This window comes from Salminus brasiliensis, chromosome 1 (assembly GCF_030463535.1).
Source record: "Salminus brasiliensis chromosome 1, fSalBra1.hap2, whole genome shotgun sequence".
Taxonomy (NCBI): Eukaryota; Metazoa; Chordata; class Actinopteri; order Characiformes; family Bryconidae; genus Salminus; species Salminus brasiliensis.
Window position 1 is genome coordinate 414,659 of NC_132878.1, and position 24,769 is coordinate 439,427.

The 24,769-nt window shown below is 43.2% G+C and overlaps 2 protein-coding genes across 3 annotated transcripts; both read right to left on the bottom strand.

Moving 5' to 3' along the window:
- Nucleotides 1-5: 5 nt before the first annotated feature.
- On the bottom strand, nucleotides 6-14,524 carry LOC140561544 (uncharacterized). 2 transcript variants are annotated; one of them, XM_072686791.1, is made up of 20 exons: nucleotides 14,227-14,524; nucleotides 13,228-13,290; nucleotides 13,041-13,083; nucleotides 11,335-11,418; nucleotides 10,912-11,115; nucleotides 10,602-10,795; nucleotides 9,602-9,664; nucleotides 9,415-9,457; nucleotides 7,709-7,792; nucleotides 7,286-7,489; nucleotides 6,976-7,169; nucleotides 5,976-6,038; nucleotides 5,789-5,831; nucleotides 4,083-4,166; nucleotides 3,664-3,867; nucleotides 3,354-3,547; nucleotides 2,354-2,416; nucleotides 2,167-2,209; nucleotides 461-544; nucleotides 6-241 (listed from the first exon to the last, which is right to left on the bottom strand). In XM_072686791.1, exons 1-20 carry the CDS (start codon nucleotides 14,440-14,442, stop codon nucleotides 6-8), a joined length of 2,406 nt encoding a protein of 801 aa, XP_072542892.1. In that variant the 5' UTR covers nucleotides 14,443-14,524. The 2 variants fall into 2 exon arrangements, with proteins under 2 accessions (XP_072542892.1, XP_072542966.1); XM_072686865.1 differs by having other exon boundaries at nucleotides 10,912-11,112; nucleotides 14,227-14,442.
- Nucleotides 14,505-23,659, bottom strand: LOC140561862 (uncharacterized). The gene is made up of 15 exons (XM_072687147.1): nucleotides 23,624-23,659; nucleotides 23,308-23,349; nucleotides 23,147-23,206; nucleotides 22,689-22,757; nucleotides 21,355-21,540; nucleotides 21,047-21,234; nucleotides 20,533-20,560; nucleotides 20,379-20,404; nucleotides 20,189-20,225; nucleotides 18,162-18,365; nucleotides 17,852-18,045; nucleotides 16,853-16,915; nucleotides 16,666-16,708; nucleotides 14,960-15,043; nucleotides 14,505-14,740 (listed from the first exon to the last, which is right to left on the bottom strand). The coding sequence occupies exons 3-15, from the start codon at nucleotides 23,199-23,201 to the stop codon at nucleotides 14,505-14,507; spliced, it is 1,413 nt and encodes a 470-aa protein (XP_072543248.1). The 5' UTR covers nucleotides 23,202-23,206; nucleotides 23,308-23,349; nucleotides 23,624-23,659.
- Nucleotides 23,660-24,769: the final 1,110 nt, after the last annotated feature.

Below are 24,769 nucleotides of genomic sequence, written 5' to 3' on the forward strand. Positions count from 1 at the left end.
CTACCTTAAAGCTTCAGACTGAGCACACAGCTGCTACCTGATAACTGCTGAAGCTTCTTCAGAGCTGATTCAATGTCGGTTCCAGCTCGAGAGGCAACAGGACAGAAAGCCAGAATGACATCACACTCCTCCACAGTAGACACCTCCTTCAGGCCGGGTTTACCGTCTATCAGCTTTCTTATAAATCCCTCATCTGAACCCAGAGTCTTTCCAGACACACAGGACAGGAACTTCAGGTCTCCTAGAACAGAAAACACACAGTTATCATCCTGGTTCTGCTCTCAGCAGCTGTGTGTCAGCTCAGACGAGGGTGTGATGTGGTGTAGGTGTACACACATTACTCTATATCTCATAGATACAGTTTTTAACATTTTGAAAATATAATACTGTGAATTCAGTGTCCAGCGGTTACTTTGTTTAATTCAGTTCATGTCTGTATATAGTTAGTATAGGTCTGTACCTGCTGTGCCTGTCGCTTCAGCTCCTGTGCCGGCTCCCCTGTCTGCCTCTGACTTTATGTTGGTGGTCCCGCCTGCTTCGGACTCTGTGAAGACTCAGTTTGTGACTTCAGTGTCCATGTCTGTATCTAGTTAGTGTCTTTTTGTTACCTTAGCTTATGTCCTTAAGTTTGTCTGGTCCATGTCTCGTTAGGTTTATGTTCTTGGGGTTGTCAGGGTAGTGTTTAGAAGTCCCCTTGTTTTTGTTTCGTTGTTTCCTGTCTTGCCTTAGTTCATGTGTATGTAATAAATGACCTGCGAGTATGTCCGCTTCTGCTTCCTGCCTCTACGAGCCGCATGACAAGTTACCTTTTGAGCCATTTCCTGACCATCCCATTACAGAAATATTTGACCAACAGTAACCTCTGTGGTGCCAGAGTTGGATCAGGTTAAAAAGCCCCACATCTTTAGGGGACTGCTATTGAGCGGCATGAGCAGCTGCAGCAGGAGATGGTAAGGAGGTGGAAAGGCCAATTTCCGGAGGGGGCTAAACAACATATTAAAGAATGAGCTTGCCAGTCGGAACCTGCCAACCACTGAAGGTCACTATAGTGTGTCCATTTGGCTTGATGCCCACATTAGTCAAAGAGTTCCATGCTAAGGAACCCCTGACACTATTTACTGATTAAGGGGCTGCTGGGTCTTCTATGACTTTACCTTGGCTACTAATCTCAGCACCCCATATCAGTGATGGCCATTGATGGTCAGTGCCTGGGTTCTGTCCCATTACCCTTATACCGGGCTGATCAATTTGCGAGAGGATCGTGCTGTATCTTACCCAAGCTCCACCACCTACAATTGGTGTTGGGGTTCCCATGGGTGGGACAGCACAACCCTTATATAGACTGATGTTTGCTTGAGGCCCATGGTGCATTGGACACTGTCTGGGTGATCCTGGTCTTTCCCAGCAGATACTGTATTTCCAGGGCCCACAGGGATCCCTGAAGAATACTAGGACTTCCAGGATATTTAATAAGCCAGGTCCTGCCTCCTCACAGGAAGTTGATGACACAGTCATACATCCTGATCCTTTTCTTATTAAATACCTCTTGGAGGTCCTACTATATGGTCACCCTGGGGCCAGTTCATGGTCTCTCTCCCTGATCATGCAGTTTTGGTTCACTTCACCCATGTTTGACAAACAGGAGCAGGAGGTAGGGGTCCCTGCCACCAAACACCTTGTGCGGTGTTATCTTAAACTTCAATGTTTTTTTCAGTGTTCTCAGCTTTCTCACTTTCTGTCAGCTTACGTAAGTCTTCCAGATTCACGCTGTGCCTTGTTCTGTTACTCTCCCTGTGTGGATTCCGCTACTTTCTTTATTTATGGCTTCTTGTTGTCAGCTAAATGGATCCAGTCTCCTCACCCATAGTATCATTTCTTAAATGTATTTTAACAAAGATGATGTATACATTCACACATCTGCTGATTCTGGTGTAAAACAAGTTTCAACTATGGAAATGTAAAACAATGAACAAACCAAAACAGAGAGTAATATTTTCACATTTAATTAAACAACAAAATATAAAAAATGAAAAACTGAAACCCACAGTGTGTAACTGCCAGCAGATCTCATTAAGATATGAGATGAAACATTGGAGCCTACACTTACTTTGCCCCAGGTGACAGTGTGTACAATGCGTATTAGAATAGCTTTTTATGCAGTCTTACCTGCATTTTCTGCTGCTGCCGGTTCAGACTCTCCTCCCTCTCGCTGAAAGATAGTGGGAATGATAGAGTACAGTTTACAGCTCTCTCTGAATGTGGAGTTTCCATTTAGAGTTTTAGTGCAGTTTATTGCTTCAGTAAATAAACAGCAGTAAAGTGTGTAGAATGAGAGTACTGACTAAACCCTCACCTGGGGGACTGGACCTGTGCTGTCTGGTCTTTCACCTGGCGATTTGTGCCCAGGGGTTCCAGCCTAAAGAGGGAGGTAGAACATCAGTGTTTAGGTGCAGTGAGGGGTCAGTATGAGGGAGTGTGATCTACCATGTTGAAGGCTGTAGTGGGTGTGACTCTTCTGTGCTTGGTTTATTAAAGATAAAATTGAATCCAGTAGAAATAAAGGGTATGCATTGATGACATGCCCCCTGACTGAGTGGTGAAGCACGGCTGCAGCTTTTATTGTGGAAAATGGCCAAACTGAGACCGAAACAAGCGATTATCTGCTCAAGGTAAAGGCAGCGATCCATCCACACTACTAAACAGCCATTGGTCCATGGACAGCACTGTGTATCCAGAAACGTCCAGCTAACTGAGGATCAAGTCTTACCCTCCTTTAGAGGATAAAGCCTCGTGTCTGAGAGTCGAGTGAATGGTCTTAGGAGGGTTTCTCACTGTTTTCAGGATCATTTAGTAGACAGGCTCATCCAGGTTTTGCTAGATTTACCTTCTAATCAATCTTAGCATTTTGCTAAATTGGCAACTACAGTGAGCTTGTTTTTTTCACCTGCTCTCAGAGCGTTATTTCAGCACTCACTGAGCTCCCACATGTTTCAGTGCCTGGGTTCCAGAACTTCAATAATCCATTAGCTTCTCTGGTCTTTGTCCTTCAGCAGTCTGTATAAGAGAACAGAACTGGATTCCTGCTCAATCTGTTTGTACAGTCAGTCGCACAGCAGCTCTTTCCTGCTTTTGTGTTTTAGCAGCGTTCACACTGAATGCTACAGCTGCCACTGCCACTCAGTGTGCGTGGCCACAGTGACCCCCGGCATCTGTGATGTTGTGCAAACCCTCTATTATTTTAGATATTTTGAACATTCTTCTGTAATTTTGCATTCTTAATTACTGTTCATTTGTACAATAATTAAAAGTTAAATTATAACAGAATGTCTGTGTTGAAGGAATTCTGAAAATACCTGAGGTTTGATCCACTGTGTAACTTTCTCCAGTGCTCTCTGATTCCTGGAGCATTGCAGTAGTCCTCTATCCTCTTGGAACAGACAGTCCACAGTGAGTGTATTCCCTCTGTCTACACTCCTGCTGCTGTCTGGTACCGTGGCCTCCGGGTCAGATGTGTGATGGAGAACCAATAGAACAGCAGGCTTGGTTTCTGTAACAGCACAGAGCTTCATTCATTCACAGGAATATAGAGATGATCCTAACTGTCCTCAAACCCTAACAGTACTATTCTACCTTAAAGCTTCAGACTGAGCACACAGCTGCTACCTGATAACTGCTGAAGCTTCTTCAGAGCTGATTCAATGTCGGTTCCAGCTCGAGAGGCAACAGGACAGAAAGCCAGAATGACATCACACTCCTCCACAGTAGACACCTCCTTCAGGCCGGGTTTACCGTCTATCAGCTTTCTTATAAATCCCTCATCTGAACCCAGAGTCTTTCCAGACACACAGGACAGGAACTTCAGGTCTCCTAGAACAGAAAACACACAGTTATCATCCTGGTTCTGCTCTCAGCAGCTGTGTGTCAGCTCAGACGAGGGTGTGATGTGGTGTAGGTGTACACACATTACTCTATATCTCATACAGTTTTTAACATTTTGAAAATATAATACTGTGAATTCAGTGTCCAGCGGTTACTTTGTTTAATTCAGTTCATGTCTGTATATAGTTAGTATAGGTCTGTACCTGCTGTGCCTGTCGCTTCAGCTCCTGTGCCGGCTCCCCTGTCTGCCTCTGACTTTATGTTGGTGGTCCCGCCTGCTTCGGACTCTGTGAAGACTCAGTTTGTGACTTCAGTGTCCATGTCTGTATCTAGTTAGTGTCTTTTTGTTACCTTAGCTTATGTCCTTAAGTTTGTCTGGTCCATGTCTCGTTAGGTTTATGTTCTTGGGTTTGTCAGGGTAGTGTTTAGAAGTCCCCTTGTTTTTGTTTCGTTGTTTCCTGTCTTGCCTTAGTTCATGTGTATGTAATAAATGACCTGCGAGTATGTCCGCTTCTGCTTCCTGCCTCTACGAGCCGCATGACAAGTTACCTTTTGAGCCATTTCCTGACCATCCCATTACAGAAATATTTGACCAACAGTAACCTCTGTGGTGCCAGAGTTGGATCAGGTTAAAAAGCCCCACATCTTTAGGGGACTGCTATTGAGCGGCATGAGCAGCTGCAGCAGGAGATGGTAAGGAGGTGGAAAGGCCAATTTCCGGAGGGGGCTAAACAACATATTAAAGAATGAGCTTGCCAGTCGGAACCTGCCAACCACTGAAGGTCACTATAGTGTGTCCATTTGGCTTGATGCCCACATTAGTCAAAGAGTTCCATGCTAAGGAACCCCTGACACTATTTACTGATTAAGGGGCTGCTGGGTCTTCTATGACTTTACCTTGGCTGCTAATCTCAGTACCCCATATCAGTGATGGCCATTGATGGTCAGTGCCTGGGTTCTGTCCCATTACCCTTATACCGGGCTGATCAATTTGCGAGAGGATCGTGCTGTATCTTACCCAAGCTCCACCACCTACAATTGGTGTTGGGGTTCCCATGGGTGGGACAGCACAACCCTTATATAGACTGATGTTTGCTTGAGGCCCATGGTGCATTGGACACTGTCTAGGTGATCCTGGTCTTTCCCAGCAGATACTGTATTTCCAGGGCCCACAGGGATCCCTAAAGAATACTAGGACTTCCAGGATATTTAATAAGCCAGGTCCTGCCTCCTCACAGGAAGTTGATGGCACAGTCATACATCCTGATCCTTTTCTTATTAAATACCCCTTGGAGGTCCTACTATATGGTCACCCTGGGGCCAGTTCATGGTCTCTCTCCCTGATCATGCAGTTTTGGTTCACTTCACCCATGTTTGACAAACAGGAGCAGGAGGTAGGGGTCCCTGCCACCAAACACCTTGTGCGGTGTTATCTTAAACTTCAATGTTTTTTTCAGTGTTCTCAGCTTTCTCACTTTCTGTCAGCTTACGTAAGTCTTCCAGATTCACGCTGTGCCTTGTTCTGTTACTCTCACTGTGTGGATTCCGCTACTTTCTTTATTTATGGCTTCTTGTTGTCAGCTAAATGGATCCAGTCTCCTCACCCATAGTATCATTTCTTAAATGTATTTTAACAAAGATGATGTATACATTCACACATCTGCTGATTCTGGTGTAAAACAAGTTTCAACTATGGAAATGTAAAACAATGAACAAACCAAAACAGAGAGTAATATTTTCACATTTAATTAAACAACAAAATATAAAAAATGAAAAACTGAAACCCACAGTGTGTAACTGCCAGCAGATCTCATTAAGATATGAGATGAAACATTGGAGCCTACACTTACTTTGCCCCAGGTGACAGTGTGTACAATGCGTATTAGAATAGCTTTTTATGCAGTCTTACCTGCATTTTCTGCTGCTGCCGGTTCAGACTCTCCTCCCTCTCGCTGAAAGATAGTGGGAATGATAGAGTACAGTTTACAGCTCTCTCTGAATGTGGAGTTTCCATTTAGAGTTTTAGTGCAGTTTATTGCTTCAGTAAATAAACAGCAGTAAAGTGTGTAGAATGAGAGTACTGACTAAACCCTCACCTGGGGGACTGGACCTGTGCTGTCTGGTCTTTCACCTGGCGATTTGTGCCCAGGGGTTCCAGCCTAAAGAGGGAGGTAGAACATCAGTGTTTAGGTGCAGTGAGGGGTCAGTATGAGGGAGTGTGATCTACCATGTTGAAGGCTGTAGTGGGTCTGACTCTTCTGCGCTTGGTTTATTAAAGATAAAATTGAATCCAGTAGAAATAAAGGGTATGCATTGATGACATGCCCCCTGACTGAGTGGTGAAGCACGGCTGCAGCTTTTATTGTGGAAAATGGCCAAACTGAGACCGAAACAAGCGATTATCTGCTCAAGGTAAAGGCAGCGATCCATCCACACTACTAAACAGCCATTGGTCCATGGACAGCACTGTGTATCCAGAAACGTCCAGCTAACTGAGGATCAAGTCTTACCCTCCTTTAGAGGATAAAGCCTCGTGTCTGAGAGTCGAGTGAATGGTCTTAGGAGGGTTTCTCACTGTTTTCAGGATCATTTAGTAGACAGGCTCATCCAGGTTTTGCTAGATTTACCTTCTAATCAATCTTAGCATTTTGCTAAATTGGCAACTACAGTGAGCTTGTTTTTTTCACCTGCTCTCAGAGCGTTATTTCAGCACTCACTGAGCTCCCACATGTTTCAGTGCCTGGGTTCCAGAACTTCAGTAATCCATTAGCTTCTCTGGTCTTTGTCCTTCAGCAGTCTGTATAAGAGAACAGAACTGGATTCCTGCTCAATCTGTTTGTACAGTCAGTCGCACAGCAGCTCTTTCCTGCTTTTGTGTTTTAGCAGCGTTCACACTGAATGCTACAGCTGCCACTGCCACTCAGTGTGCGTGGCCACAGTGACCCCCGGCATCTGTGATGTTGTGCATACCCTCTATTATTTTAGATATTTTAAACATTCTTCTGCAATTTTGCATTCTTAATTACTGTTCATTTGTACAATAATTAAAAGTTAAATTATAACAGAATGTCTGTGTTGAAGGAATTCTGAAAATACCTGAGGTTTGATCCACTGTGTAACTTTCTTCAGTGCTCTCTGATTCCTGTAGCATTGCAGTAGTCCTCTATCCTCGTGGAACAGACAGTCCACAGTGAGTGTATTCCCTCTGTCTACACTCCTGCTGCTGTCTGGTACCGTGGCCTCCGGGTCAGATGTGTGATGGAGAACCAATAGAACAGCAGGCTTGGTTTCTGTAGCAGCACAGAGCTTCATTCATTCACAGGAATATAGAGATGATCCTAACTGTCCTCAAACCCTAACAGTACTATTCTACCTTAAAGCTTCAGACTGAGCACACAGCTGCTACCTGATAACTGCTGAAGCTTCTTCAGAGCTGATTCAATGTCGGTTCCAGCTCGAGAGGCAACAGGACAGAAAGCCAGAATGACATCACACTCCTCCACAGTAGACACCTCCTTCAGGCCGGGTTTACCGTCTATCAGCTTTCTTATAAATCCCTCATCTGAACCCAGAGTCTTTCCAGACACACAGGACAGGAACTTCAGGTCTCCTAGAACAGAAAACACACAGTTATCATCCTGGTTCTGCTCTCAGCAGCTGTGTGTCAGCTCAGACGAGGGTGTGATGTGGTGTAGGTGTACACACATTACTCTATATCTCATAGATACAGTTTTTAACATTTTGAAAATATAACACTGTGAATTCAGTGTCCAGCGGTTACTTTGTTTAATTCAGTTCATGTCTGTATATAGTTAGTATAGGTCTGTACCTGCTGTGCCTGTCGCTTCAGCTCCTGTGCCGGCTCCCCTGTCTGCCTCTGACTTTATGTTGGTGGTCCCGCCTGCTTCGGACTCTGTGAAGACTCAGTTTGTGACTTCAGTGTCCATGTCTGTATCTAGTTAGTGTCTTTTTGTTACCTTAGCTTATGTCCTTAAGTTTGTCTGGTCCATGTCTCGTTAGGTTTATGTTCTTGGGTTTGTCAGGGTAGTGTTTAGAAGTCCCCTTGTTTTTGTTTCGTTGTTTCCTGTCTTGCCTTAGTTCATGTGTATGTAATAAATGACCTGCGAGTATGTCCGCTTCTGCTTCCTGCCTCTACGAGCCGCATGACAAGTTACCTTTTGAGCCATTTCCTGACCATCCCATTACAGAAATATTTGACCAACAGTAACCTCTGTGGTGCCAGAGTTGGATCAGGTTAAAAAGCCCCACATCTTTAGGGGACTGCTATTGAGCGGCATGAGCAGCTGCAGCAGGAGATGGTAAGGAGGTGGAAAGGCCAATTTCCGGAGGGGGCTAAACAACATATTAAAGAATGAGCTTGCCAGTCGGAACCTGCCAACCACTGAAGGTCACTATAGTGTGTCCATTTGGCTTGATGCCCACATTAGTCAAAGAGTTCCATGCTAAGGAACCCCTGACACTCCTTACTGATTAAGGGGCTGCTGGGTCTTCTATGACTTTACCTTGGCTACTAATCTCAGCACCCCATATCAGTGATGGCCATTGATGGTCAGTGCCTGGGTTCTGTCCCATTACCCTTATACCGGGCTGATCAATTTGCGAGAGGATCGTGCTGTATCTTACCCAAGCTCCACCACCTACAATTGGTGTTGGGGTTCCCATGGGTGGGACAGCACAACCCTTATATAGACTGATGTTTGCTTGAGGCCCATGGTGCATTGGACACTGTCTGGGTGATCCTGGTCTTTCCCAGCAGATACTGTATTTCCAGGGCCCACAGGGATCCCTGAAGAATACTAGGACTTCCAGGATATTTAATAAGCCAGGTCCTGCCTCCTCACAGGAAGTTGATGGCACAGTCATACATCCTGATCCTTTTCTTATTAAATACCCCTTGGAGGTCCTACTATATGGTCACCCTGGGGCCAGTTCATGGTCTCTCTCCCTGATCATGCAGTTTTGGTTCACTTCACCCATGTTTGACAAACAGGAGCAGGAGGTAGGGGTCCCTGCCACCAAACACCTTGTGCGGTGTTATCTTAAACTTCAATGTTTTTTTCAGTGTTCTCAGCTTTCTCACTTTCTGTCAGCTTACGTAAGTCTTCCAGATTCACGCTGTGCCTTGTTCTGTTACTCTCCCTGTGTGGATTCCGCTACTTTCTTTATTTATGGCTTCTTGTTGTCAGCTAAATGGATCCAGTCTCCTCACCCATAGTATCATTTCTTAAATGTATTTTAACAAAGATGATGTATACATTCACACATCTGCTGATTCTGGTGTAAAACAAGTTTCAACTATGGAAATGTAAAACAATGAACAAACCAAAACAGAAAGTAATATTTTCACATTTAATTAAACAACAAAATATAAAAAATGAAAAACTGAAACCCACAGTGTGTAACTGCCAGCAGATCTCATTAAGATATGAGATGAAACATTGGAGCCTACACTTACTTTGCCCCAGGTGACAGTGTGTACAATGCGTATTAGAATAGCTTTTTATGCAGTCTTACCTGCATTTTCTGCTGCTGCCGGTTCAGACTCTCCTCCCTCTCGCTGAAAGATAGTGGGAATGATAGAGTACAGTTTACAGCTCTCTCTGAATGTGGAGTTTCCATTTAGAGTTTTAGTGCAGTTTATTGCTTCAGTAAATAAACAGCAGTAAAGTGTGTAGAATGAGAGTACTGACTAAACCCTCACCTGGGGGACTGGACCTGTGCTGTCTGGTCTTTCACCTGGCGATTTGTGCCCAGGGGTTCCAGCCTAAAGAGGGAGGTAGAACATCAGTGTTTAGGTGCAGTGAGGGGTCAGTATGAGGGAGTGTGATCTACCATGTTGAAGGCTGTAGTGGGTCTGACTCTTCTGCGCTTGGTTTATTAAAGATAAAATTGAATCCAGTAGAAATAAAGGGTATGCATTGATGACATGCCCCCTGACTAAGTGGTGAAGCACGGCTGCAGCTTTTATTGTGGAAAATGGCCAAACTGAGACCGAAACAAGCGATTATCTGCTCAAGGTAAAGGCAGCGATCCATCCACACTACTAAACAGCCATTGGTCCATGGACAGCACTGTGTATCCAGAAACGTCCAGCTAACTGAGGATCAAGTCTTACCCTCCTTTAGAGGATAAAGCCTCGTGTCTGAGAGTCGAGTGAATGGTCTTAGGAGGGTTTCTCACTGTTTTCAGGATCATTTAGTAGACAGGCTCATCCAGGTTTTGCTAGATTTACCTTCTAATCAATCTTAGCATTTTGCTAAATTGGCAACTACAGTGAGCTTGTTTTTTTCACCTGCTCTCAGAGCGTTATTTCAGCACTCACTGAGCTCCCACATGTTTCAGTGCCTGGGTTCCAGAACTTCAATAATCCATTAGCTTCTCTGGTCTTTGTCCTTCAGCAGTCTGTATAAGAGAACAGAACTGGATTCCTGCTCAATCTGTTTGTACAGTCAGTCGCACAGCAGCTCTTTCCTGCTTTTGTGTTTTAGCAGCGTTCACACTGAATGCTACAGCTGCCACTGCCACTCAGTGTGCGTGGCCACAGTGACCCCCGGCATCTGTGATGTTGTGCATACCCTCTATTATTTTAGATATTTTAAACATTCTTCTGTAATTTTGCATTCTTAATTACTGTTCATTTGTACAATAATTAAAAGTTAAATTATAACAGAATGTCTGTGTTGAAGGAATTCTGAAAATACCTGAGGTTTGATCCACTGTGTAACTTTCTCCAGTGCTCTCTGATTACTGTAGCATTGCAGTAGTCCTCTATCCTCGTGGAACAGACAGTCCACAGTGAGTGTATTCCCTCTGTCTACACTCCTGCTGCTGTCTGGTACCGTGGCCTCCGGGTCAGATGTGTGATGGAGAACCAATAGAACAGCAGGCTTGGTTTCTGTAACAGCACAGAGCTTCATTCATTCACAGGAATATAGAGATGATCCTAACTGTCCTCAAACCCTAACAGTACTATTCTACCTTAAAGCTTCAGACTGAGCACACAGCTGCTACCTGATAACTGCTGAAGCTTCTTCAGAGCTGATTCAATGTCGGTTCCAGCTCGAGAGGCAACAGGACAGAAAGCCAGAATGACATCACACTCCTCCACAGTAGACACCTCCTTCAGGCCGGGTATACCGTCTATCAGCTTTCTTATGAATCCCTCATCTGAACCCAGAGTCTTTCCAGACACACAGGACAGGAACTTCAGGTCTCCTAGAACAGAAAACACACAGTTATCATCCTGGTTCTGCTCTCAGCAGCTGTGTGTCAGCTCAGACGAGGGTGTGATGTGGTGTAGGTGTACACACATTACTCTATATCTCATAGATACAGTTTTTAACATTTTGAAAATATAATACTGTGAATTCAGTGTCCAGCGGTTACTTTGTTTAATTCAGTTCATGTCTGTATATAGTTAGTATAGGTCTGTACCTGCTGTGCCTGTCGCTTCAGCTCCTGTGCCGGCTCCCCTGTCTGCCTCTGACTTTATGTTGGTGGTCCCGCCTGCTTCGGACTCTGTGAAGACTCAGTTTGTGACTTCAGTGTCCATGTCTGTATCTAGTTAGTGTCTTTTTGTTACCTTAGCTTATGTCCTTAAGTTTGTCTGGTCCATGTCTCGTTAGGTTTATGTTCTTGGGTTTGTCAGGGTAGTGTTTAGAAGTCCCCTTGTTTTTGTTTCGTTGTTTCCTGTCTTGCCTTAGTTCATGTGTATGTAATAAATGACCTGCGAGTATGTCCGCTTCTGCTTCCTGCCTCTACGAGCCGCATGACAAGTTACCTTTTGAGCCATTTCCTGACCATCCCATTACAGAAATATTTGACCAACAGTAACCTCTGTGGTGCCAGAGTTGGATCAGGTTAAAAAGCCCCACATCTTTAGGGGACTGCTATTGAGCGGCATGAGCAGCTGCAGCAGGAGATGGTAAGGAGGTGGAAAGGCCAATTTCCGGAGGGGGCTAAACAACATATTAAAGAATGAGCTTGCCAGTCGGAACCTGCCAACCACTGAAGGTCACTATAGTGTGTCCATTTGGCTTGATGCCCACATTAGTCAAAGAGTTCCATGCTAAGGAACCCCTGACACTATTTACTGATTAAGGGGCTGCTGGGTCTTCTATGACTTTACCTTGGCTACTAATCTCAGCACCCCATATCAGTGATGGCCATTGATGGTCAGTGCCTGGGTTCTGTCCCATTACCCTTATACCGGGCTGATCAATTTGCGAGAGGATCGTGCTGTATCTTACCCAAGCTCCACCACCTACAATTGGTGTTGGGGTTCCCATGGGTGGGACAGCACAACCCTTATATAGACTGATGTTTGCTTGAGGCCCATGGTGCATTGGACACTGTCTGGGTGATCCTGGTCTTTCCCAGCAGATACTGTATTTCCAGGGCCCACAGGGATCCCTGAAGAATACTAGGACTTCCAGGATATTTAATAAGCCAGGTCCTGCCTCCTCACAGGAAGTTGATGGCACAGTCATACATCCTGATCCTTTTCTTATTAAATACCCCTTGGAGGTCCTACTATATGGTCACCCTGGGGCCAGTTCATGGTCTCTCTCCCTGATCATGCAGTTTTGGTTCACTTCACCCATGTTTGACAAACAGGAGCAGGAGGTAGGGGTCCCTGCCACCAAACACCTTGTGCGGTGTTATCTTAAACTTCAATGTTTTTTTCAGTGTTCTCAGCTTTCTCACTTTCTGTCAGCTTACGTAAGTCTTCCAGATTCACGCTGTGCCTTGTTCTGTTACTCTCCCTGTGTGGATTCCGCTACTTTCTTTATTTATGGCTTCTTGTTGTCAGCTAAATGGATCCAGTCTCCTCACCCATAGTATCATTTCTTAAATGTATTTTAACAAAGATGATGTATACATTCACACATCTGCTGATTCTGGTGTAAAACAAGTTTCAACTATGGAAATGTAAAACAATGAACAAACCAAAACAGAAAGTAATATTTTCACATTTAATTAAACAACAAAATATAAAAAATGAAAAACTGAAACCCACAGTGTGTAACTGCCAGCAGATCTCATTAAGATATGAGATGAAACATTGGAGCCTACACTTACTTTGCCCCAGGTGACAGTGTGTACAATGCATATTAGAATAGCTTTTTATGCAGTCTTACCTGCATTTTCTGCTGCTGCCGGTTCAGACTCTCCTCCCTCTCGCTGAAAGATAGTGGGAATGATAGAGTACAGTTTACAGCTCTCTCTGAATGTGGAGTTTCCATTTAGAGTTTTAGTGCAGTTTATTGCTTCAGTAAATAAACAGCAGTAAAATGTGTAGAATGAGAGTACTGACTAAACCCTCACCTGGGGGACTGGACCTGTGCTGTCTGGTCTTTCACATGGCGATTTGTGCCCAGGGGTTCCAGCCTAAAGAGGGAGGTAGAACATCAGTGTTTAGGTGCAGTGAGGGGTCAGTATGAGGGAGTGTGATCTACCATGTTGAAGGCTGTAGTGGGTGTGACTCTTCTGCGCTTGGTTTATTAAAGATAAAATTGAATCCAGTAGAAATAAAGGGTATGCATTGATGACATGCCCCCTGACTGAGTGGTGAAGCACGGCTGCAGCTTTTATTGTGGAAAATGGCCAAACTGAGACCGAAACAAGCGATTATCTGCTCAAGGTAAAGGCAGCGATCCATCCACACTACTAAACAGCCATTGGTCCATGGACAGCACTGTGTATCCAGAAACGTCCAGCTAACTGAGGATCAAGTCTTACCCTCCTTTAGAGGATAAAGCCTCGTGTCTGAGAGTCGAGTGAATGGTCTTAGGAGGGTTTCTCACTGTTTTCAGGATCATTTAGTAGACAGGCTCATCCAGGTTTTGCTAGATTTACCTTCTAATCAATCTTAGCATTTTGCTAAATTGGCAACTACAGTGAGCTTGTTTTTTTCACCTGCTCTCAGAGCGTTATTTCAGCACTCACTGAGCTCCCACATGTTTCAGTGCCTGGATTCCAGAACTTCAGTAATCCATTAGCTTCTCTGGTCTTTGTCCTTCAGCAGTCTGTATAAGAGAACAGAACTGGATTCCTGCTCAATCTGTTTGTACAGTCAGTCGCACAGCAGCTCTTTCCTGCTTTTGTGTTTTAGCAGCGTTCACACTGAATGCTACAGCTGCCACTGCCACTCAGTGTGCGTGGCCACAGTGACCCCCGGCATCTGTGATGTTGTGCATACCCTCTATTATTTTAGATATTTTAAACATTCGCATATATTTTGCATTCTTAATTACTGTTCATTTGCATAATAATTAAAAGTTAAATTATAACAGAATGTCTGTGTTGAAGGAATTCTGAAAATACCTGAGGTTTGATCCACTGTGTAACTTTCTCCAGTGCTCTCTGATTACTGTAGCATTGCAGTAGTCCTCTATCCTCGTGGAACAGACAGTCCACAGTGAGTGTATTCCCTCTGTCTACACTCCTGCTGCTGTCTGGTACCGTGGCCTCCGGGTCAGATGTGTGATGGAGAACCACTAGAACAGCAGGCTTGGTTTCTGTAGCAGCACAGAGCTTCATTCATTCACAGGAATATAGAGATGATCCTAACTGTCCTCAAACCCTAACAGTACTATTCTACCTTAAAGCTTCAGACTGAGCACACAGCTGCTACCTGATAACTGCTGAAGCTTCTTCAGAGCTGATTCAATGTCGGTTTCAGCTCGAGAGACAACAGGACAGAAAGCCAGAATGACATCACACTCCTCCACAGTAGACACCTCCTTCAGGCCGGGTATACCGTCTATCAGCTTTCTTATGAATCCCTCATCTGAACCCAGAGTCTTTCCAGACACACAGGACAGGAACTTCAGGTCTCCTAGAACAGAAAACACACAGTTATCATCCTGGTTCTGCTCTCAGCAGCTGTGTGTCAGCTCAGACGAGGGTGTGATGTGGTGTAGGTGTACACACATTACTCTATATCTCATAGATACAGTTTTTAACATTTTGAAAATATAATACTGTGAATTCAGTGTCCAGCGGTTACTTTGTTTAATTCAGTTCATGTCTGTATATAGTTAGTATAGGTCTGTACCTGCTGTGCCTGTCACTTCAGCTCCTGTGCCGGCTCCCCTGTCTGCCTCTGACTTTATGTTGGTGGTCCCGCCTGCTTCGGACTCTGTGAAGACTCAGTTTGTGACTTCAGTGTCCATGTCTGTATCTAGTTAGTGTCTTTTTGTTACCTTAGCTTATGTCCTTAAGTTTGTCTGGTCCATGTCTCGTTAGGTTTATGTTCTTGGGTTTGTCAGGGTAGTGTTTAGAAGTCCCCTTGTTTTTGTTTCGTTGTTTCCTGTCTTGCCTTAGTTCATGTGTATGTAATAAATGACCTGCGAGTATGTCCGCTTCTGCTTCCTGCCTCTACGAGCCGCATGACAAGTTACCTTTTGAGCCATTTCCTGACCATCCCATTACAGAAATATTTGACCAACAGTAACCTCTGTGGTGCCAGAGTTGGATCAGGTTAAAAAGCCCCACATCTTTAGGGGACTGCTATTGAGCGGCATGAGCAGCTGCAGCAGGAGATGGTAAGGAGGTGGAAAGGCCAATTTCCGGAGGGGGCTAAACAACATATTAAAGAATGAGCTTGCCAGTCGGAACCTGCCAACCACTGAAGGTCACTATAGTGTGTCCATTTGGCTTGATGCCCACATTAGTCAAAGAGTTCCATGCTAAGGAACCCCTGACACTATTTACTGATTAAGGGGCTGCTGGGTCTTCTATGACTTTACCTTGGCTACTAATCTCAGCACCCCATATCAGTGATGGCCATTGATGGTCAGTGCCTGGGTTCTGTCCCATTACCCTTATACCGGGCTGATCAATTTGCGAGAGGATCGTGCTGTATCTTACCCAAGCTCCACCACCTACAATTGGTGTTGGGGTTCCCATGGGTGGGACAGCACAACCCTTATATAGACTGATGTTTGCTTGAGGCCCATGGTGCATTGGACACTGTCTGGGTGATCCTGGTCTTTCCCAGCAGATACTGTATTTCCAGGGCCCACAGGGATCCCTGAAGAATACTAGGACTTCCAGGATATTTAATAAGCCAGGTCCTGCCTCCTCACAGGAAGTTGATGGCACAGTCATACATCCTGATCCTTTTCTTATTAAATACCCCTTGGAGGTCCTACTATATGGTCACCCTGGGGCCAGTTCATGGTCTCTCTCCCTGATCATGCAGTTTTGGTTCACTTCACCCATGTTTGACAAACAGGAGCAGGAGGTAGGGGTCCCTGCCACCAAACACCTTGTGCGGTGTTATCTTAAACTTCAATGTTTTTTTCAGTGTTCTCAGCTTTCTCACTTTCTGTCAGCTTACGTAAGTCTTCCAGATTCACGCTGTGCCTTGTTCTGTTACTCTCCCTGTGTGGATTCCGCTACTTTCTTTATTTATGGCTTCTTGTTGTCAGCTAAATGGATCCAGTCTCCTCACCCATAGTATCATTTCTTAAATGTATTTTAACAAAGATGATGTATACATTCACACATCTGCTGATTCTGGTGTAAAACAAGTTTCAACTATGGAAATGTAAAACAATGAACAAACCAAAACAGAAAGTAATATTTTCACATTTAATTAAACAACAAAATATAAAAAATGAAAAACTGAAACCCACAGTGTGTAACTGCCAGCAGATCTCATTAAGATATGAGATGAAACATTGGAGCCTACACTTACTTTGCCCCAGGTGACAGTGTGTACAATGCGTATTAGAATAGCTTTTTATGCAGTCTTACCTGCATTTTCTGCTGCTGCCGGTTCAGACTCTCCTCCCTCTCGCTGAAAGATAGTGGGAATGATAGAGTACAGTTTACAGCTCTCTCTGAATGTGGAGTTTCCATTTAGAGTTTTAGTGCAGTTTATTGCTTCAGTAAATAAACAGCAGTAAAATGTGTAGAATGAGAGTACTGACTAAACCCTCACCTGGGGGACTGGACCTGTGCTGTCTGGTCTTTCACATGGCGATTTGTGCCCAGGGGTTCCAGCCTAAAGAGGGAGGTAGAACATCAGTGTTTAGGTGCAGTGAGGGGTCAGTATGAGGGAGTGTGATCTACCATGTTGAAGGCTGTAGTGGGTGTGACTCTTCTGCGCTTGGTTTATTAAAGATAAAATTGAATCCAGTAGAAATAAAGGGTATGCATTGATGACATGCCCCCTGACTGAGTGGTGAAGCACGGCTGCAGCTTTTATTGTGGAAAATGGCCAAACTGAGACCGAAACAAGCGATTATCTGCTCAAGGTAAAGGCAGCGATCCATCCACACTACTAAACAGCCATTGGTCCATGGACAGCACTGTGTATCCAGAAACGTCCAGCTAACTGAGGATCAAGTCTTACCCTCCTTTAGAGGATAAAGCCTCGTGTCTGAGAGTCGAGTGAATGGTCTTAGGAGGGTTTCTCACTGTTTTCAGGATCATTTAGTAGACAGGCTCATCCAGGTTTTGCTAGATTTACCTTCTAATCAATCTTAGCATTTTGCTAAATTGGCAACTACAGTGAGCTTGTTTTTTTCACCTGCTCTCAGAGCGTTATTTCAGCACTCACTGAGCTCCCACATGTTTCAGTGCCTGGATTCCAGAACTTCAGTAATCCATTAGCTTCTCTGGTCTTTGTCCTTCAGCAGTCTGTATAAGAGAACAGAACTGGATTCCTGCTCAATCTGTTTGTACAGTCAGTCGCACAGCAGCTCTTTCCTGCTTTTGTGTTTTAGCAGCGTTCACACTGAATGCTACAGCTGCCACTGCCACTCAGTGTGCGTGGCCACAGTGACCCCCGGCATCTGTGATGTTGTGCATACCCTCTATTATTTTAGATATTTTAAACATTCGCATATATTTTGCATTCTTAATTACTGTTCATTTGCATAATAATTAAAAGTTAAATTATAACAGAATGTCTGTGTTGAAGGAATTCTGAAAATACCTGAGGTTTGATCCACTGTGTAACTTTCTTCAGTGCTCTCTGATTACTGTAGCATTGCAGTAGTCCTCTATCCTCGTGGAACAGACAGTCCACAGTGAGTGTATTCCCTCTGTCTACACTCCTGCTGCTGTCTGGTACCGTGGCCTCCGGGTCAGATGTGTGATGGAGAACCACTAGAACAGCAGGCTTGGTTTCTGTAGCAGCACAGAGCTTCATTCATTCACAGGAATATAGAGATGATCCTAACTGTCCTCAAACCCTAACAGTACTATTCTACCTTAAAGCTTCAGACTGAGCACACAGCTGCTACCTGATAACTGCTGAAGCTTCTTCAGAGCTGATTCAATGTCGGTTTCAGCTCGAGAGACAACAGGACAGAAAGCCAGAATGACATCACACTCCTCCACAGTAGACACCTCCTTCAGGCCGGGTATACCGTCTATCAGCTTTCTTATAAATCCCTCATCTGAACCCAGAGTCTTTCCAGACACACAGGACAGGAACTTCAGGTCTCCTAGAACAGAAAACACACAGTTATCATCCTGGTTCTGCTCTCAGCAGCTGTGTGTCAGCTCAGACGAGGGTGTGATGTGGTGTTCAGGGGCTGGATTGAGCAACAGAAACACAAGATTTTAAGAACAATCTCCACCGCTAATCCAGTTAAATATCTGTCATTATAACTGTTTTAACTGATCATTTTAGAAGCTTACCCTCTGAACTCTTTCAAGATGAGTGTGAGGCCATCGTTAGGTTAAGAACGTTAGATTAGAACATTTTTGGAGAATACCGGTTGTTCTTAGAATCTTTCTGAAGTGAAGAAAAATCTGAAAATTATTAGGAAGGTTTTGATAAAGAATATTAGTTCATCTTTTCATTCATATTTAGTCCATATTTAGAAAAAAAGCCCATCCAAGCGGAATTTCTTTCTTAAGACACTTTTGTAAATCTGGCTGCAGGTTTACACACGTTACTAAACTAACCTCGGCAACACATTAAATCTGTGCTAAGGTTTTGGTGTGTTGTAGAATTATATTTCATATTACGTGCTTTAGTGTTTGTTATGGTCTGTATTAGAGGTGGTGAAAAATCGATTTGGATGTAAATGATTCTGAATCGATTCACAAATGTCAAATTGATTTTCTAAATGTAAAGGGTTTGGAGCGCATTGCATTATGGTAACTGTAGTGAGGTTGCAGTCGTGTGCAGCACCTGAAATGCTCTCTAGCGCCCTCATTTCTTTTTCTCTCTTTTTATGTTAGTCCCTCGGCTTCTTTAGTTTTATGTGCAATAAAAGCTCAGTACTTCACCGCCAGCCCAGTTTAACTCATCTTTGTCAGTGGAAGTGGCCCAAAATGAGCATTACCCCAGGATAGATTAAAGTTAAACTGTTAAACTGTGGAGCTTGTGTTGGAAAAGTTGCCCTGAGCAGTCACGACTACGGTCGAGAGGCTGAGATCTGGAAAGGTTACACAGGGTAAAACTACCTTTTCCACTGCAGCTCCAATACAGAACCTTCCAGTTCTCGCTACATTATTTGTTTCATTAATAAAAGATATTGGTCTAAAACATGAAATCAAAACAAAAATAAACCCTGTATAGAAAAAAGAAGCATTAATAATGCTCGGAGCCCTCTAAAACGTAATCGAATCAAATCCTGAGGTGCCTAGACCCCTAGTCTGCACCTAACTGTTTTAGTTCAGTTGATCTATTTTTCCTGGTGAAGGTAAGTGCACGGTTCTGTTCCACTGAAGAGTCACTAAGTAAGCAGTAGATAACACCTATTGTTGCTGCTGCCATTGTAACGAGGTATGGGTAAAACACTACAGCCTGTATCACACGCCTTTGTGTAGTTGTTAAGATTTCTCGGTTCATCCACCTAATCGTCACTAATTCTATGTCTTCGCTTTTTAAACTCTTGAACTAATTAAAACCTAAAGTAGTGTCCTCACCAACAGAAACAATTTAACATAAGAGGTTTACTGTGCTACAGAACCCAAGCCTGCTGTTCTAGTGGTTCTCCATCACACATCTGACCCAGAGGCCACGGTACCAGACAGCAGCAGGAGTGTAGACAGAGGGAATACACTCACTGTGGACTGTCTGTTCCACGAGGATAGAGGACTGAATAATATATAAAGGATATAATGACTAAATGGACGGGTTGTGAATTTTCTTGCTCCATATTTTGTAAATTAGTCAGTTGTCCTCGTTTTAAAGGGACGCTTTTGTCTCCCTAATTTTGTTTTTATGTTGAAGCTGTGCTAAAGGTAATGCTTCATGACAGGCAGTTATGACATGTTAATAACGTAAACTGGCATTCACTCCACAACATCTCACCTGCAGCAGCTGGTGGCTCTTTTTTAGATTTTTTTACCTGTTTTTAAAAAAATGAAAAACAGAAAACAGACATTTACATTTATACATTTGTTAACGGTGTTGTAGAGGGACTAATAACTGAAGGATTTCAGTCTGTTCATTAGCAGTTCTGTACATTTTCAGCAGTTAGGTATGCAGAAGGAGAACTCACCGGGGGTTCTGGACCTGTGGAACATCCTGTTAGAGAGGCAAAATATAAAACATCAATATCTGTTATAGCTGATCTTATTAGAATTTTTACCATGTTCCTTTTAGAATTCATATCACAGATCGAATGTGACCAGTAATAATATTGATTAACTCACTTGTTTTTGATCCATCCTCTTGATTGAGCTGAAAAGGAGAACATCAGTGTTTATCAGTGTTTACACAGTAAAGGATCTAAATGAGCATGTGTGACACTTATCCACTTTAATCCTCTATAAACTGTTTAAAACGAGTCATTTGAATATTTCATTGAATTTCAACACTTGACCAGCATAGGGTATGTTTGAATCTGAGAAGTTAGACATCCAACTTGTCCACTACCTTGACCATCAGACACCACCCTAGACCATCTGAAAGCAGCTAGCAATAAAAGCTCGTCTTAGCTGGGGTTTTCAGCAAGTCAGTTATAATCTGAAATGTCTGCAGCGTTCCCCACTGTTCCATCAGTGCATTCTAACACGCAGTGATAAATTTATCACACACAAATGATGAATTATCCCCAGTAGACTAAACAATTACCCACATACATATTATTATTATTATTATTAATAATAATAATAATAATAAGAAGAAGAAGAAGAATAGTAATAAAAATAATAATTGATTAAATACCGTGTCTTTTATCCACTTTGTGACTGCATCCACTGCTGGTCTCGTCTTTATTTCCACTTCTTTATCTTCTTGGTACAGACAGTCCACAGTGAGTGTATTCTCTCTTCTTACACTCCTGCTGCTGTCTGGAACCGGGGCTTCCGGGTCAGATGTGGGATGGAGAACCACTAGAACAGCAGGCTTGGGTTCTGCATGAAAACAGTGAAACGTTCATGTCCACCGTGTTCCAGTAACTCTGTCAGCCCAGATTCTTCCTTCAGAGAGGTTACTGCATTAATGCTCCAGTCTGAACACGGTGAACTGAGTACCTGATAACTTCTGATTCAGTTCTGCTTCAATGTTGGTTTCATCTGGACAGAACAGCAGACTGACATCAGCCTCTGCTTCATTAGACACCTCCTTCAGGCCGTGGATTTCTGCCTTTAATGATTTAATAAACTTCTGAGCTGAAGGATGTCTGTTTCCAGTCCCACAGCAGCAGAACTTCAGCTCTCCTAGAACAGAAATAACACACCATCAGCATCCAGAGAAATCAGTGGTACACTACATGTCCAAATATTTGTGGACACGTATTCTCATTTAACCTGGTTGCCACAATGGAAATAAAACAGCAGCACATTGGTTTAAAATGAAGTTCTTCAATTCTTGTTTGTGGCTTTATGAAATTTAACACTTGCCATTGTCAGAATTGTGGAGAATACACTCTCCTGAGACCGTCGAGGGGACAGATTCAGTGGACTCTTACTGATTTAACAGTGAAGTGAGCTCTGATTCACATTACCAGTCACTTCAGGAAGTGTTTCTGTAGAAAAGCTGCTGGAGTTCAACATCATTAACCTATCTAAAGAGACCAGAATTTAGTACCTTAATGTTCTGATAAATGGACCCTGGCAGTGAAAGTGAAGCGGCTCTCTGTGTTCTCTCTTTATCTCCTTTCACTAGACACGTTTGACATTTGATCTTCATCTGATCTTCTCTGAGAGATGGAGGTGATCTGACTAAACTCTCACACCTGAAGAAACGCCTTTAATTACATTTATTAAACAGAATGAATAGAAATGTCATTTTCCTGTGAGGAGAAAGTTCACCCCCCACATTTATCACTCCTTCTAATGTGTAGAATCAGAGTCAGGAGCAGAAGATCAGCTGCAGATGATCAGATCATGGTTGGAGAGGATGATTCTGGACAGGATCTTTCCAGTTTTGTGTGTTTATATTATGTTCAAGGTCATTAAAGATCAATAACCAAAGAACACTCACTGGGTTCATTGTGTCTGACACAGTGACACATGATGGATGTTAACATTTAAGGACATTAAGCAGTAGAAATGACCTTCTCAGTAACAGAGGAGCTGCTGTTGGGCCCTGAGTTCACTTATCTGTGACCCTTTCTGTTTCAGTCCAATCAGAAGCTAAACTCGTTTCAGCCCTGAATGCTAGTTTATCATTTGAATCACAAATAAGTAACTTCTCAAAGATGTTTTATCTCTTGAAAACATCAAGAATGCACGACCAGTGGTGGAACAGGTAGGAGCTGTGGGTTCAATCCTTGATCTGGTCTATGTCTGGGCAGTTCTCCCCTCTGCCCCTAGGGTGAGTGTGTGTGTGTAAGTGTGTGTGTGTGTGTGTGTGTGTGTGGTACCCTCTGATGGACTGCCTCCCTGTCCAGGGTTTTTTTCTGTCTTGTATCCGAATGGGTTCTTCAACCACCCTGACCAGGAAGATAAGAACATTTAAAATAAGACCTGCTGACCTTACACAACGCTCAGAAATACAGTTTCAATCCACTAATCATGAACATGAAGGTGAATATTGGACTTTCAGTGATTTCTGTTCTCTTTCTGGGACAGAGTGAATATATCCACTTCTCCATTTAGATCATTAATTGAGTGCTGCTGAAAGCTTAAGTTTCCAAGACAGAGAGCTCTTAACTTCAGTTGAAGATGTGTGATGTCACTCATTCGGCCTTTATCTCTTCCTGTCTCCTCATCCTCTGACACTGCTGACTCATGTGTCCCTTTCCATGCTTCCACATCACAGCTTTCCACCTTCTGATCTCCTCACACTGTGTGAACTCCCATAATAACCAAACATGCTCACCAACTGCCTTTTTTCCAAATTCCATGCTCTTATGTGAGAGTCTTCTTTTACTCATCTAATCTGATGAAGGGAGATCAGACAGCATGTCACAACCAATCACATCATTAATAAACTGAAGTAAAGAGTTCTGAACGAGCCGATCAGGAGTATCAGGTACTTACCTCCACCCACAGATCAGATGTCTGAATGTTCACTCAGCTGAACTGAAACCAAAAGTCCAGAACATTCTCAGAAGCTCCAGAATCATAAAATCAGACTCCTGATTATTTATGTCTTTACTTACATTTAATATTTAATCTCTAATATTCTAATATTCTACAGAAAACACCTCATTAATATGCATTAATACATGCAACAGAAATCAGAGAAAACAAACACTGTAATAATCACACACACACACACACACACACACACACACACAGCTCCTGAATAAATAACTGAACAGCTGTTTTTAAACAGAGCAGAATAAATTCTTACAGTTTCTGTAACACTCCGACTGTCTGATGGAGTTTATCTCAGCAGCTCCTGCAGATCTGTCAGTATAAACCCTTTCACTTTTACTTTCCTCTTCCTCTGAACTCACTCTTTACTGCCCTCCTCAGTTCCCTGTGTAGAACTGCACTTCTCTAAATCACCCACTGCTGTTTGAATCAGAATCAGAAACATCTGATTCTTTATTTACAGAGAGTTTAGAATGAGCTTTAAGTCCTTTATAAGCTGGAGGTGTGTGAGATTAGACAGTATCTGAATATCAGCTTTAATGAGGTATTTTACAGTGAGCTACAGTGATCTTCTGTTCATGCTCATACACGTAACAGGTCTGAATAATACTGTAGTGGTACACTAATAATAATGCTTCATTAATAATAAATAATTAACAGAAAGTTCATTATTAAGGGGTTACTTCTGAGAGGATTTTATAGGGAGTAGAGAATGTTGAGCAGTATCTGAGTGTGTCTGACGACTCCGGCAGGTCTGACTATAACAGTCTAATTAAAAGGAGAGAGCCAGAAGGTAACACAGACACGGGAGCTCCCTGAAACACTAGCGTCCATCTGCTCCACCGTCAACAAACCTGAGTGATGGCGTGTAAGCAGTGAGACGATAGCTCCAGCATCTCAGTGTACTAGAATTCCCTGTGTCCTCAAACCCCTGGACCTTCAACCTTTATCTAAGAAACATTAATTACCAAAAGCTGAACTAAACAGATGAGTTTCAGCCTAGATTTAAAGACTGAGACTGAGAGTCTGAGTCCCAAACATTATCTGGAAGGTTACTCCAGAGTTGGAGGCTTTATAAGAAAAGGCTCCTCCCCCTGCTGAGGGTTTTTGAAATTTGGGAACTACTAAGAAGCAGCACCCTAAGATCTAAGGAATGGTAGTGTATGTAATGGTAAATTAGATCTGGCAGGTGCCCAGGAGGTCATGCAGGGCTTTATATGTTAATAGAAGATTGTAGATTTATCGTCAGGTTTGGCTGATATATAGAGCTGTGTGTCATCTGCAGAACAGTGGAAATTAACGCCATGTCTGCTTATAACTGAGCCCAGTGCTAACATTTGTAATGTAAATAATAGCGGTCCTAGAATAGAGCCTTGAGGAACTCCATATCTTACTTCTGTGT

Bases quoted from the DNA above. Each gene is read 5' to 3' on its own strand.
- LOC140561544 (XM_072686791.1), bottom strand. From the start codon at position 14,442: ATGAAGCTCTGTGCTGCTACAGAAACCAAGCCTGCTGTTCTAGTGGTT. The intron at 13,084-13,227 runs GTGAGGGTTTAG...ACTATCTTTCAG, and splicing joins GCACAGGTCCAGTCCCCCAG to CGAGAGGGAGGAGAGTCTGA. The intron at 9,458-9,601 runs GTGAGGGTTTAG...ACTATCTTTCAG, and splicing joins GCACAGGTCCAGTCCCCCAG to CGAGAGGGAGGAGAGTCTGA.
- LOC140561862 (XM_072687147.1), bottom strand. From the start codon at position 23,201: ATGAGTAAAAGAAGACTCTCACATAAGAGCATGGAATTTGGAAAAAAG. The intron at 20,405-20,532 runs GTGAGTTAATCA...CCTCTCTAACAG, and splicing joins AGAGGATGGATCAAAAACAA to GATGTTCCACAGGTCCAGAA. The intron at 16,709-16,852 runs GTGAGGGTTTAG...ACTATCTTTCAG, and splicing joins GCACAGGTCCAGTCCCCCAG to CGAGAGGGAGGAGAGTCTGA.